Below are 14,905 nucleotides of genomic sequence, written 5' to 3'. Positions count from 1 at the left end.
GCGTGATAACAGAGAGATGATTTTATTGTATCATTTTAAATCCGAAGCATTCGTGTCCAATCGGCCATGTATTATCTGTTGGGCCTTTATTTTGAAGGTGGCCCTTGCAGCAGCGCGTTGGCGGCGTGTTACCGACCGCGTATTACACTATGACCAAACGTTTTACTGCTGGGCTGGCTTGACTTGGGTCTTTTCAACTTCAAGTTGGAGGAGGCTGCTCTGCGCGCAGTGGGCCGTCCGGCGAGCAACACGACTCCGCTCAGGCTTAATAACATAGCGACACTCGCAGTGCCAATTGGAAAACAAGAAAAATAATAATCACAAAGGATTCTGCTTTATAGTCGATACTTTACATTGCGTCATTTGTAATAATTCTTCCTCTCGTTGGTGCGGTGCAGCTCGCTAGCATTTGCGAGGACGTTGGATGCCATTAGCGTCTGACGTTCACACGCAAAGAAGACGACGACGAGGCTTCTCGTTCTTGTCCTGGTCACGACTGACAAGCCACCGTCGACCATGTCAGAGCCGACCGCCGAGGTGAAGCAAGAGGTGAAGCAGGCGAGCAAAGAGGTGAAAGAAAGCGAAAACGTCGCCGAGAAATATTCTGTCATGACAGTGAGCAAGAACACCGAAATGAACATGGAAGAGCTGTCGTCCGCCTTCAGCGCCGTGCCCACTCACAAGCCGGTTAAAAAGGTAACGAAGCGTCCAAACGCATTGAGGTTTGTTACTGCATTTTTAAGTGCAAGCTATTTCAGGCAATAATCGTTTCATGAGCGTGTAACACCCAGCTAAAATAAACTCTTGTCAACTGGATTTTCTCCCCCTTTTGACTAAGCCATTACTACAACTAGCTGCTGCCTCAGATTAAGATAGAATATCGACTTTTTTCAGCAGCATTATTTTGACATTTTAATTTTATATTGGGTATAAGGTGAATCGACCTATTTTTTATTTTTATTTTTTACATTTATTTGTTGTTTATTTATTTATTTATTTTTCATAAAATTACACTTGCAGCCTGATAAATGAGGAAAAATGTAAATTTTTATGCAGTCCCGTTGTTTATCCTTGAAGGCCTTGTCTTTTTGGCTGCTAGACTTCACATTAAAGTTTCCTGTGACCCAAACAAGGGCACCATAGAGACAGTTAGTCTGACACTGCACTGAACCAAAATAAGGGCAGAGAAACCCTTAGTAGTTTTCAAAGTTGGCACAAGAGGAGTGAGGTGTGCACAGGCATGCCAGACAATGAATGGATGTCATTGGTGAATGGTGAAGTTGTAAACATATCATAAACCATTTTATTTGCTACATGCACGCATGCCAAATATGAAGAGAACACTATGCGGGTGTGTTCCGCAATATCAAAGATGAAAGAACATAAAGAATTTGCCTCTTGAACTGTTGCACAGCCTTTAAAATGGAAAGTATCTGTATTGTGTTTATTCTGGAGTGTACAAAGGTACAGTATAACTAGGCTTTCATCAGAAATCTCTGTCCAAACTTTAACCCAGCAACCTTGTATTACAGTTACACTTTCACATCCTCCTTCCTTTTTTGGATGGACACCAATGTATTGCATTACTGATCCCAGAATAGCATGTTTTTGTATTTTATTGTTGTTGGTAGAAGATAATTAAGATACATTTGAATTCGGGATTGTCATTTGACTAAATTCCTTTGACTGACTTAAAGGAAAATTAGTTTAATTTGACCAATTAATATAATCAGAATCTTTCTGTGGTTTTAGGAAATTGCAACGTCAATCGTTTGTCTTCTTTTTAGGAAATGAAGGCTACAGACTAAAGCAACTGTAACAGTTTTAACAATCTGTTTTATGCTATAGAATCTTTACTACCTGTCCGCGACCCACCCAAAATGGCTCCGCGACCCACCACTTGAGAATGAAGGGACTAATCGGTACAACCACTAGTTCACATAGATGATTTGATGATATGTGTGTTGTTTTTCTTGATTTTTTGTGTGTTTATTGTGCTGCAATAACAGATTACAGTGAGACAGACAAATAAACGAACACATTTGTGAATGTGACTGCGTGTTGGTTTAGGTACTTAGTAATCAATGTAGAAGACAGGCTGGATGGGGATGACCTGTACACATTCAGAAAAATAATGATGCAAATCGTTATCGAATAGTAATAATAACAGTAGTTATACTATTGGCGGTAATAAAAACCAAAACAAGAAAAAAATAATTGTAATGAAATGATGATTAATTTGTCTCGGGTCTCCGCGGTACACAAAGCCAACAATGTGTTCTTTCTTTGGGACTGTGCCAGCCTCTACGTGGTGAAGTATTCCTGTGTCTTGTCAAGTAAATCTCAAGGAAACCGCTTCCTATTGTTCTTGCTTGCTGCACTATGTTATTTACACTGGTATGCAGTGGGTTTAGTGGTATTGCCTTGAAACCAGAGATGGCTCATGGTTGAATACCTGACTGGCCTTCAGAGGTGAAGCGGCTGAAGCCCAATGCCTGGAATGGCATCTCAGTCAATCCCCAGTTGATTGATCACATGAAATCTTGTACTCTTGCTCAGAATGTTGCTTCCTGGTGTGAGTAGTCCAGTGTCTGTTGAGCTGTAGAGAGGTACTTCATTATTATGTGGGCCCATGTGCAGTACTGTAATACTTTCTAACTGGACACTCACAGAGGGGTGCAGCGACAGATAAAACCCTTAATAGTGGACGTAATGAACCTAATGTGATACCTCGACATCTTATATGGCAGTGTATGACCCTTGGTATCACAGATGCTTTGACCAATCAGATTGGTGTTACTATTTAGACAGCATTTTTTTTCATGTAATAATGTATAATATGGCCTTTCAGCAAATCCAGTTTGTGGAGGACAAGCAGGAGTTCAGCCGGTTCCCCACCAAGGCAGGCCGTCGTTCCCTGTCCCGCTCCATTTCTCAGTCGTCCACGGATAGCTACAGCTCAGGTAAGAAGCTGTGCCAAAACTTATCTAATTTTTGTCTCAAACCAAATGCTAATGTCCTTGCGTTTTCTTTCGACTCAGTGGCATCTATAATTTTTCTAATGCTTTTTGATTTACTTTCTAGCTGCGTCCTACACGGACAGCTCAGATGACGAAACTTCACCACGGGACAAAACACAAGTCAACTCCAAGGGCAGCAGTGACTTCTGTGTCAAGAACATCAAACAAGCAGAGTTTGGGAGACGTGAGATTGAGATTGCAGAACAAGGTAAAACACGTGGGATGCATACAGTATATAAATTTATGAATTACTGGCCGTTTGGTCTTTAGTTGTAGAAACATTATGATGCAGCTGCATTTAAAAGAGCTAATTACGCTTACTAGACACTTTGTTAGGTACACCTACATAGTTAATAAGATTTAATTCAAGAGCTGTATTTAAAAAAAAAAATGTACAAAGAGAACAATGCTCAGTGATTGGTATACATTTAACAATATGTTTATTGTTGTGGTTTGCAGTTTGCAGTGGTATAGACACACTAGTAGTTCTCAGACTGGGGTGTGGAGACTTCGTTTTACAGGGTCCATGAGCCGTAACTTTGGGGTCTCCAAAAGAATTTGTAAAAATAAACAATTGTTGTTTATTTTTTATTTTTTTAAGTGCATACTTACATATGGGGACTGACATACTAATAAACCAATCCTATCTTAGCTTTGGGCCAATTAAAAGATGGTATGATTGTGACATATCAAATAAATCTGACATTCCTGAATACGCACAGCATTTACATAAATCTCTCCCGGTCTTTCCTCATGTAGAGTTGTCCAGGTGAGGCAAGGCGACGCTGGCAAAATATTTGCGTCATGAAAGCACCTACCTCAGGTGTAAAGGTTTTCCAACAGATAAATAGGCCCCATGTCTTTGGCAAGGTTCAGCACAATTGATTCCGTGATTGCCTTACACTGAACTCCTGTCTTGTCATATGGAAAACAATGTGGAAATGATTCTCTTCAAGTTGTCTGTTTATTAATAGTAATTAAAGTTACTCGTCGCTATTTTAAAAAATAGCTGCGAGAGCAGTCAGGAAAGTTGCAAAATATAGCAAACCAAATTACTACATTGGCAACACTGATTGTGCTTTTGTAAAGTCGCTCCTCTCTGTTCACGGCTGTTGTTAGTGTAGGAGTGCACGTCAACTAGTGTTGATAGAAAAAGTATTGAATTTACTTCAATCCTTTCTATGAAACAGGTTGGGAATATTTAGTTTGAAAGGTTCAAACAAATAATTACAATGGAATTTATGGGTGCACATGGTAATTATGTTTCGCTGGCATTAGGATTATTTGGGGTTCCTTGGAAAAAATTCTCCCCTCTTAAGGGATCCCTGGATCCAAAAGGTTTGAGTACCCCTGATATAGACACTGCATCACAGCTGTTTCTTATAATTGATAAATAAGGAAAGCAAAAAAAAGCTCCTGTCTTGGATTTCATTAGATGTGCAAGTGTGCCTAATGTTGTGGCAGGTGAGTTTGTTTTCCAATCCAGCCCCACTGTTTGTTGCAAAAGCACGTGTGTTTATCTGCCTACGACACTGTTCTCTCTCTCCCACTCATCTCTCTTTAACATTCTGTTCTCAGACATGTCGGCACTGATTGCTCTCAGGAAGAGAGCACAGAGTGAGAAACCATTGGCAGGTGCCAAAATTGTAGGCTGTACACATATCACTGCCCAGACTGCAGTAAGAATTTTTTCTGTCTTCAAGGTTCAGTGTGATCCCACTTCTTAATTTAAAATAGAAATTCTGCTCAATTTTAATCGTAGTTAATCTATTAGCGTGTTTGTTGACTTGGCACCAGATAATAAGTACAGGTTGTGGTAACTGCCTGTGTTCAAATGAGAGCAGTAAATGTCCTCATCTTCTCGGACCATTCTTGTCTGTGGTTTCAGGTGCTGATTGAGACTCTGGCGGCTCTCGGGGCCCAATGCCGCTGGACTGCCTGTAACATATACTCGACACAAAATGAAGTCGCTGCTGCTCTGTCAGAGATTGGTAAGCACTAGAGCAGATTCAACATATTAAAGGTCACTGCTGTTGTCCCATAAATACTCTGGCTTGGATACAGTACAAAGGCCATTGTACCACGTTATTACTTTGGAGATAAAAAGGTGTTTTTTGAGGACTTCTGGACCTTTAAACATTATTTAATGAACACAGGGGATCGTTTTATTTTACGATCCTGTGATGGGTACCAGGGATCGTAATGGAAGCATTAAGAATTATCAGATAGTTGCTATGTGTTTGTTAAAGTATGTAATGTTTTTCACGATAGATCATGCGTGGTCTGGTGTGTTAATGGCTTGCTTCAGAGTAGTAGCAAGCCAGACTGAGGACATATCACTGGAAGGGTATAGGGATAGGCCTGATTTTCTGTGAGTTACTTCTGTTGTGCACAGTGTATTTTACAAAATGGAAAAAAAACATTGAATTCGGCAAGTGGCTAGTCTGAAATTCGAGATATCTGCCAAAAGCCCTTCAGGCCATTGGTGTCATCATCAATGGCAATTTCAGAACTGTAGTCCTGTATATATGAAGCCACACAGCACTCTTTCTACATATTTTTTTGGGCTTATAGATTTAACCAAATTCCATACAATCATTGGGTTGTCAGGGTGGGAACCGTGAAACTTTCACCCATGTGGTACATTTCAGGTGTGGCTGTGTTTGCCTGGAAGGGGGAGTCTGAGGATGATTTCTGGTGGTGTATTGACCGCTGTGTCAACACTGAGGGATGGCAGCCTAACATGGTATAATAATAACATTGGAGGCTGGACTAAAATAATTTATATGCTTTAACAGAGAAATAAATATGTTGTCTCCTACTAGATCCTGGATGATGGAGGTGACCTGACACACTGGATGTACAAGAAATACCCAAATGTATTCAAGAAGATCCGAGGCATAGTAGAGGAGAGTGTCACTGGGGTTCACAGGTTAGCTTTTGCTAAAATAAATACACAACTGCAGTAGCAAACATAGCAATAGCAGGACTGTCCATGGTGAAGCCAACATGCTGTGTCTTGTTTTAACAGGCTATACCAACTCTCCAAAGCGGGAAAACTGTGTGTGCCAGCAATGAACGTAAATGATTCTGTGACTAAGCAGAAGTTTGACAACCTTTACTGCTGCAGAGAGTCCATCTTGGACGGGTGAGTGAGCCTGATTTTGTGAGGCTGTTCAAGATTGTCATGTCCAAACAATTGTACACGTTTATTGGCAGCTCTACAGAGACATTTGATGTTATGTACAATCCGTTATCACTTCTAAGAAATCTTGTGATATGTCAGCAATCCAAACTATAATAGCTCTATTAATTTTCACCAAGGCCACCTATGAATAGTTCAGTACCCTTGCACAATGTGTCTACCGTTCTGTATGTCATGGGCCAGTGCTTTCAACTGTCCGACTGCCATGTCCCTCACAATTTATTGCTTCCCTCTGATTAATAATCTGCCAGCTAGACTGTTGGCTCCATCCTCCAATTCAACTCAAATGGCACTCAGCAGAGTGCAGACCTCTGCCAAGGCCGAACAATCCTAATTTAGTTCAGCCTTCATAGGTACAATCTGCTTGCATTTGATTGAATAGGTTATTTAGATTGTGTTTATTTATTGAGATGGTAATAAATGTTAACAATGTTAATAAAATAGAAAAAGTACAAATGAGTTTTTGGGCCACATTGAAAAGAAAGAAATACAAGAACAAAGTCATAATTATGAAAATGTAGTCCAATTAAATAAAAATTTCATCAGATTAGAAAATCCCTACTCTTACAGAAAATAAATGTGTAATTAGATTTTAATGAAACTAGTAAAACATGTTCGATACCTCTTTGGTGGAGATAAGCACATTACTTCACAGTACTGTAATTTATTGTGTGGTACAGTCAGTGCAGCAAGACTGACTGATTCTTCAGTGGAACGGTGACTCAGCTGATTTATTTTCACTGACAGGCCGTTTCCCACCTCCACACAATGTGCAAATTATCTGCCTCTGTTTTCTTTAAGCTTGAAGAGAACCACAGATGTCATGTTTGGAGGCAAACAGGTGGTTGTATGTGGCTACGGTGAGGTGAGATGCTTCATTTAATATTCCCATGCCACAGAGAAATCATCATGACTCACTACACTGCTGAATACATTAACAGATAAAACTGAGGTTTTTGATTTATTTGGTGATAGCACAAAAACGAGCACATTAGCACTTCCCGACATACAGTCAAGCATCATCACCGAGGATAATAACACAATAAAGCCCAAGCGCTTTTTCCATTATGGTCCTCATCACATAATAAAACAAAAACATAAAAGCAGTATGCCCAGTGTTCTTATGAATAGCACTGTCATATTTTAATAGTTGTTTTCGTATATCTTTAGAATACTGTGTTCAGTGCATTATTATGTCTTTGTAGGTTGGAAAAGGTTGTTGTGCTGCACTGAAAGCTCTTGGGGCTATTGTCTACATTACAGAGATCGACCCTATTTGTGCCCTGCAAGCTTGGTGAGCAAAAAAGAACTGCATGGACTTTATTTTCATGAGGAGCATAAATCCGGTGCGGCGGGCGGTATGAATCTGTACGCAGACAGGTTAGACGGGGTTTTTGTAATTTCGCAGACATGTACAAGCTGGCGTATTAAAAAAAGGGGAGTCTGGACCGTTGTGGGAGTGGACACAGCCGACTTACTCGCCACCAATCAAAGCGGCTCCTCTCATTCCCTTTAAATGCGACGCGATTAGTCTCGCGTTGAGACATCTCTGTTCGGAAGAGGACGCAGCCATCAGTGCATGACTGGAGCATTGTCACTGCTCTTGGCCCCTGTAGCAACAGACAACATGAGTGGGTACTCTTATTAAATACAAAATAAGCTGATGATAAGCGCTGTCAACTAAACAATGTCTGATATATATCTATCCCCACCCACGATTGTTAGTGTGCCCCTGCACCATAGCTGCATGCAGGCCAGTGGGATGATTTAAAAAACATAATAATACTAATAAGCCATTAAATTCATTGATTTCTACAACAATTTAGAGTTTGATTCCAACTATTCACATATTTATGAATGAAATATGTCTGGCATCCACCACACGTTCGTGGACCTCAGAATCTATGCCCTGATCAAAGTCACCAAAATCGTGTTCGACCAGCAGTCTACCTACTGCACTTGTCTAAGACATGGTCCCAAGACAGTTTAGACCAACTTTCTGCCACCAAATTCTTACATGTGCCGGGCGCATGTCAAAGGACAGACCCTTGTTGCTTCTGTATGCCCTTGTCGTAGACCTTTCTGCCAAATTGGCAAACGCGTAGCAAGCCTCCCACTAGCACGAAAGTCAGGATATACATGTTTTTGTGCTCCGTCTACGAAATTAGCCTCCTATGTTTTAAAACCTGATGGAAAAGAAAGCCGAAAAGTTAGTCAAGCTCACCAAAACCTTTAATGCATTGCTTTAACATAACTGCATTTGCCATTTTGCTGATTGCAACGTCTTTCTAATGTGTGTGAACAGCATGGATGGCTTTAGAGTGGTCAAGCTGAATGAGGTCATTCGCCACGTTGATATCACCATCACATGCACTGGTAACTCCACTTAACACCCCCTCTCACTAAGGCCTCAAGCTGTGTAGGCTATGTATGCTCACGGTTGGTGGACCTTTCCACAGGAAACAAGAATGTGGTGACCAGAGACCAGCTGGACCGCATGAAAAATGGCTCCATTGTGTGCAACATGGGGCACTCCAACACAGAGATTGATGTGGTAAATACTTATTTATAAATGGAGCATTCAGAGGGTCATTGTAACTCAGTTCATATGTATTTGAGATGTCAGACACAACTGAGTAACCATGTACTAATGTGACTGGAACTCCTTCAGGCAAGCCTTCGCACCCCTGAGCTGACATGGGAGAGGGTGCGCTCTCAGGTCGATCACGTCATTTGGCCTGATGGCAAGAGAGTCATTCTGCTGGCTGAAGTGAGCGGACATATGCAATAGATGCATCCAGTCATTTGGTCTTATTTATGAAGAGTGTACTTGAAAGTACTCACTTACAAACTGCAAAGGCTTCTTTTTTAGGGTCGCCTGCTCAATCTCAGCTGCTCTACTGTTCCTACTTTTGTTCTGTCCATCACTGCTACCACTCAGGTAACAACACTCCTTTACAACCTATAATATAATACACAACATCAAATTACAAAAACAAGCACAAAGTTTGTATGCACTTGAACCGCCGACTTTACCACTCCGCAATTTTACCACTTCGCAATGACAGTTAGAGCTTGAATTCGAATAATTGCCAATCATTGGTTTTGGCATTAGCAACACGGAGGCCTCACTGAAAGCAACAGGTTGGGGGTCTGAGCAGCAAACTAGCAGGGATATCTCAAGCGTGTGACAATATTTTACAAAAAATGAGACCAGTCGCATTGTCACTTGCAAAATATGTTAGTCTATCCTCAACTATAACAAAAGCACAAGTACTATACACACCCATTTGAAAAAGCTAACGCTAGCTGAAGAACAGCCTGACATCTTCACGTAAGTTGTCAGCAAATTCACCAAATGCCCTCCTGTAACAGAAAAGACAGAATACTGTATACCGTAACGTCTGCTTAGACAATGAATCGATGAGGAGCTGTGCTCGTTCAACAACCTCTTTATTGTGAAAATAAACAGTTAATGTCAGCTGTAACAACGCCCTCCTCCAAAGAAAAAAACACCCAGCGAGTGTTTCACTCAAGCCTTCATCAGCAACAGTTTCGTCCTCTTTCCTGTCACCCCAACCCCGACTCACTAATCCTGTCACAAAATACACTCAGACACATTCACTGCTTCACAGACATTTGGAACGTATACACTTCTAGCAATAATCCACCAAACAGGATTGGTAGCAGACTCGCCGCAATTCATTTTTCAAAGCATTCCCTCCTGTGATTTGAAAAAAGGGTTAGTAGCCACCCCGCAGTTGTGTTACATGAATTGGAGTTAGAGATATATAAGTTCTGACTGTCTGCGAGGCAGTGAAGGTGTCTGAATGTGATTGGATGAGCCAATCTTGGGGAGGTGGGGGTCGACAGCACCCAGTGACAGTGGAAAGCATATGTCTATGGTGGGGACAGAGAGCTTGTATTTAGAGGCTGAAGGCAAACAAGTTGACAACTGAAAAAATATAAACGGCATCATCGATTAGTCGACATCACCTTTGTGTCGACTACAAAGAGATCTGTAGTCGTTCAACCCCAAGTATGAACATCCCGCACTGTTTGCTTTATAAAACTACAGGCTCTGACCTTGAAATGTAATTTGCAAAAATAACACAACAGAAGGAAACAAATGTTATCTCAGTAACATTTAACATGATCATATTGAGATGACGTTTAGACAGATGAGTCGTTTCTGTTTCAGGCCCTGGCCCTAATAGAGTTGTACAACGCTCCAGAGGGACGATACAAGCAAGATGTTTACTTGCTTCCTAAAAAAATGGGTAAGGAGGATATCTACCTACTTGTACAGTACTGTACTTTTGATTTTTTTCACAATTTTCAAAAGTTACAAGTAGTGTTCTGTTTCTAGTATTGTGGAATTCCATTTACTGTAGATTTCTTATATGTCATTTGATAAAGACAGCTTTATCTAGCAGATGTCTTTTTCTAATCTTTATAACTTTATTTCAAAATCTGTGCTCCAGATGAATACGTGGCCAGCCTACATTTGGCAACCTTTGATGCCCACCTGACGGAGCTCAGCGATGAGCAGGCAAAATATTTGGGCCTGAATAAGAATGGACCTTTCAAACCTAACTACTACAGGTAATTGTTGAATATCTGTCTTATGAAAGAAATTTGCTTTGCAATTGTGTTACATCATAATAAAAGTTGCTAAAATGTGGAAAAGGTAGTAATAAGTAACTTTTCGATCAGCCTTTCCCCCAACTGAGTTTGTTGTCTGGTCTACACAGGTATTAGCCCAGAATAAGCTACACCTCAGCACACCCACGTGTTGAGGAAGGAAGACATGTTGGTAATCCACCCAAGAAGAAATTTGACTGTATGTTCATATTTGTCTCATCGACTTTATTTCACAGAAATGCTTGTGATAGTCCACATTAATAGGCAATTGTGTTGTAAGATTATCAGTATCAGTCACATACTATAATATTTTGTACCAATATTAATTATTTAAGAATGTTGTGCCAAATAACTGTAAGGGAAAGGTTACAGATTTAGAAAAGTAACTGTTCAGTTTACGTGATGCAAAGAAATAATGATATAATTCTCTGGGATCTGAAGTATCATAAACTTGAACAAGGAAATCTCTGAAAACTTTTAAACTGACTGATACCTTTAATTGGTCATCAACCTCATGTATGAGACAGATGGTGACTGTCAATGGCAAGTCTAACCTTGCCTAATTTTAACAATAAAGAGCCATACATATATGGACCAAACCACAGTTTTGGTTAGTAAATATTATTAAACTTCTTTGATCTGGTGAGCAACTTAATTGTTGCAATGCGTATGCTGGATCTACTTATTCTCTTGTAGCACTTATGCTTATAAATGAGCCATAACATCTAAGATGTTGTAAGAAATGCATTGGCATTTGATACCGTCCCGCAGGTTAAAAACACAAATTAGGTTACTTAGGTGGCCCCCTGACTGAAGAGTGAATACATTCCAATGATAAGCTAGAGAGGGAATAAACTTGCCCCTCCAGTGTCAAATCTCTGTGAACAGTACCACTCCCCACATGCATGTGAACTAAACCTAGTACTTTGTGATTGTAGAAGAACCTTGATTTGTTTCAGAAGAAGAATGATACGGTGATGCATGCGCCACAGGACATTCAAATATCAACAATGTCTATAGCCGGGGTCACCAGCGTTTGTGAACCAGAGAGCTACTCTTAGGATACTGATTCAAGTATTCAAGTATCGGCTTCTAAAATACTGTAACACATTTGCTCAAATTACCTTTATTATATGTTATCGTGGCGGCACGGTGGCCGACTGGTTAGAGCGTCAGCCTCACAGTTCTGAGGACCCGGGTTCAATCCCCGGCCCCGCCTGTGTGGAGTTTGCATGTTCTCCCCGTGGGTTTTCTCCGGGCACTCCGGTTTCCTCCCACATCCCAAAAACATGCATTAATTGGAGACTCTAAATTGCCCGTAGGCATGAGTGCGAATGGTTGTTTGTTTGTATGTGCCCTGCGATTGGCTGGCAACCAGTTCAGGGTGTACCCCGCCTCCTGCCCGATGACAGCTGGGATAGGCTCCAGCATGCCCACGACCCTAGTGAGGAGAAGGGGCTCAGAAAATGGATGGATGGATATGTTATTGTTAATAATTGATGATTTTGAGCTATGTGAAGACACTGATCATGTTAATTCTTACAATAATGATCAAAAATTATTTAACAATGTAGGAAAAAGATAAGGCGCCACGGTGACGGACTGGTTAGCACATCTGCCTCACAGTTCTGAGGACCAGGGTTCAAATCCCGGCCCCGCCTGTGTGGAATTTGTGTGTTCGCCCTGTGCCTGCGTGGGTTTTCTCTGGGTACTCCGGTTTCCTCCCAAATCCCAAAAACATGCAGGGAAGGTTGATTGAAGACTCTAAATTGCCCGTAGGTGTGAATGTGAGTGTGAATGGTTGTTTGTTTATATGTGCCCTGCGATTGGGTGGCGACCAGTTCAGGGTGTACCCCGCCTCTCGCCCGAAGATAGCTGGGATAGGCTCCAGCACGCCCGGGACCCTAGTGAGGATAAGCGGTACAGAAAATGGATGGATGGATGGAAAAAGATACATTTGTATGCAACACTCTCCAATCTCTCAATCTCCCAAAGTTTTTACATTTTCAAATGTTCACTTCTACAACATTCCTACGAAATCACAATGTCCCATCACCTGTGAACAATTTTAGAACAGGCCCACAGGCAACTCATGTGGTGCCAGAGGGCACTATGTTGGTGTCCCCTGGTCTATAGCATTTGATGTCATTCTTTGGGGGTTATCAAATAGAGGAGATTAAGTAGTCCACTGTGAATCCATACTGTTGCAAGTGATGTATATTCTAGTCTGTCTATAACATGTGTGTGTTACATGCTGCATGCGCTGCAAATTCTAGAAGTGTTTGTACTGTATACACAGCCACCGCAAGCTCCTCTCCGTGGCATTTATCAAAACAACACACATACTGTACACATACACGAAATATGTGTTGTTTGATTTGCCTATAGATTGACATAAAATGCATCCCTCTTTTTCCTCACAATATATTCAACAAAGACATCTCTAACAGTGACAAGCTTTGTCATCTTATTCGAGACTGTATAGTTAGTTGTACACTGTGTTCTCGTGCTTTTGAACTGCTCTTATTTTTCATTTCAACATGCTACTGTTTGTGAGGTTTGGTATTGCACTTACTGTACAACTTATTTCCCTACTTGTTCTTTTGTTTTAAATTTAAGGACCCTGTTAAATGATTTAGTTAAATGAAGGAATCTTGCGTTATTTCAGTCAAATCCTTAACATGTATTCCGACGCGTATTTGACCTTTGCTATATGGGCCACCTCATTACTGTCCCAAATGTTAAGATCTGCTCATTTGACATTCAATTTCAGCACCTTTTAAGATAACCTTAACATATTCTTGCATTGAAGTTATGAGGAAATTGAAGTTTTTCTTTGAATCTACAAGATTTTAATGAAAAGTAGCCTAGCCTGAGCTACTTTGTACTTGCAATTTAAAGAGCATATGAACCAAAGGTAGCTTATCTATGAGGACATCATTGTCAGGAAGCTAGTTGCTGTAACCATGGTTACTGCCCAGCTGACAGTGGCTTGTGTCTCACTTAGTACAGTTTGTATCCGCAGTACATGTGTGTGTTTTCGCTGATGCTCAACATGGTTGTTCTGCAATGCAGCTATGCAGTTTTCTTCTGTAAAAAATGATTTAATCCTGCAGCTGTGGAGAGATGATACTCATGTATTCATTACAGTCATTTTAAATGAGTACACCGTATTTTGTTCTCTGTCGTACAGCCCTTGTAATTTATCTCTTTAATTCTAGTGTTTTAATTTTCTAGTGTGTAATCAACAATCAGGACTTATGCTGATCTTTTCCTTAGCACTTATGCCTTCTATAATAGATTTATATTGCTTTGATAACTAATAACTATATTTTGACTCGTGGTATGTCAAATAACAGGACATATGAATGTTTTTCCGCTGATGGTTGTCAACTGGATAATATATGCACACTGTTATTTTCACAGTTGTACTCTTGTTGGTTTGTAGTCTTTGATGTAGAGATGCAGTTTTGGGTATGATTTATTAACTTTAAAGTAGGATATGAGGACAGTAACTAGTTTTAAAACCCAATCACAACAGTACACTGTATGCTGTGGAAAACCCATGTGCACAGTTCCCTTTAATAAACTGCTGGTAACATAAATGTCTCTGACAAATTATTTCACAATACGTGAATACAATTTTGCATGTCAGATGAGTCTTCTTGTCTCATGTCATACAGCAGCAATGAATGGCATAACAAATATACAGGTTGGGCCAAATAAGGTATGCACTTTTTAAATTATGTAAGGAAAGAAGGGAGGCAAGGAGAAAGAAAAGATGGATGGAGAACAGGAAGGATGGAAGGAAGAAAGGAAACAAAAATATATGAAAGGAAGGACAGAAGGTAGAAAGGAAACAAGGTGTAAAATGGAGGTAAGGAGCTTCTCCACCGGATCAGGACACATACAAACCCACACCCAAACTTGAAACTAACACTTGCATCGAAAGCCTAATTTAAAACTTCAACTCTTGTTTCAAACCGTAACGCTGACATGAAGCCATGATTTGAATCTCTAACTTAATTGCCTCACG

The 14,905-nt window shown here is 40.5% G+C and overlaps 1 protein-coding gene across 2 annotated transcripts; it reads left to right on the top strand.

Moving 5' to 3' along the window:
- The first annotated feature begins 151 nt into the window (after window positions 1-151).
- On the top strand, window positions 152-14,474 carry LOC133408455 (S-adenosylhomocysteine hydrolase-like protein 1). Of its 2 annotated transcripts, XM_061687426.1 has the most exons (17): window positions 152-696; window positions 2,852-2,963; window positions 3,085-3,228; window positions 4,599-4,699; window positions 4,909-5,011; window positions 5,672-5,766; window positions 5,846-5,952; window positions 6,052-6,168; window positions 7,027-7,090; window positions 7,431-7,519; window positions 8,531-8,601; window positions 8,685-8,779; window positions 8,897-8,995; window positions 9,098-9,166; window positions 10,427-10,505; window positions 10,710-10,830; window positions 10,980-14,474. In XM_061687426.1, the coding sequence occupies exons 1-17, from the start codon at window positions 517-519 to the stop codon at window positions 10,984-10,986; spliced, it is 1,653 nt and encodes a 550-aa protein (XP_061543410.1). In that variant the 5' UTR covers window positions 152-516; the 3' UTR covers window positions 10,987-14,474. The 2 variants fall into 2 exon arrangements, with proteins under 2 accessions (XP_061543410.1, XP_061543411.1); XM_061687427.1 differs by lacking the exon at window positions 10,980-14,474 and having other exon boundaries at window positions 10,710-10,834.
- The last annotated feature ends 431 nt before the right edge of the window (window positions 14,475-14,905 follow it).

Source organism: Phycodurus eques, chromosome 10, assembly GCF_024500275.1.
Source record: "Phycodurus eques isolate BA_2022a chromosome 10, UOR_Pequ_1.1, whole genome shotgun sequence".
NCBI lineage: Eukaryota > Metazoa > Chordata > Actinopteri > Syngnathiformes > Syngnathidae > Phycodurus > Phycodurus eques.
The sequence above is the reverse complement of the archived record's forward strand: the minus strand, read 5'-3'. Positions and strand labels throughout refer to the sequence as shown.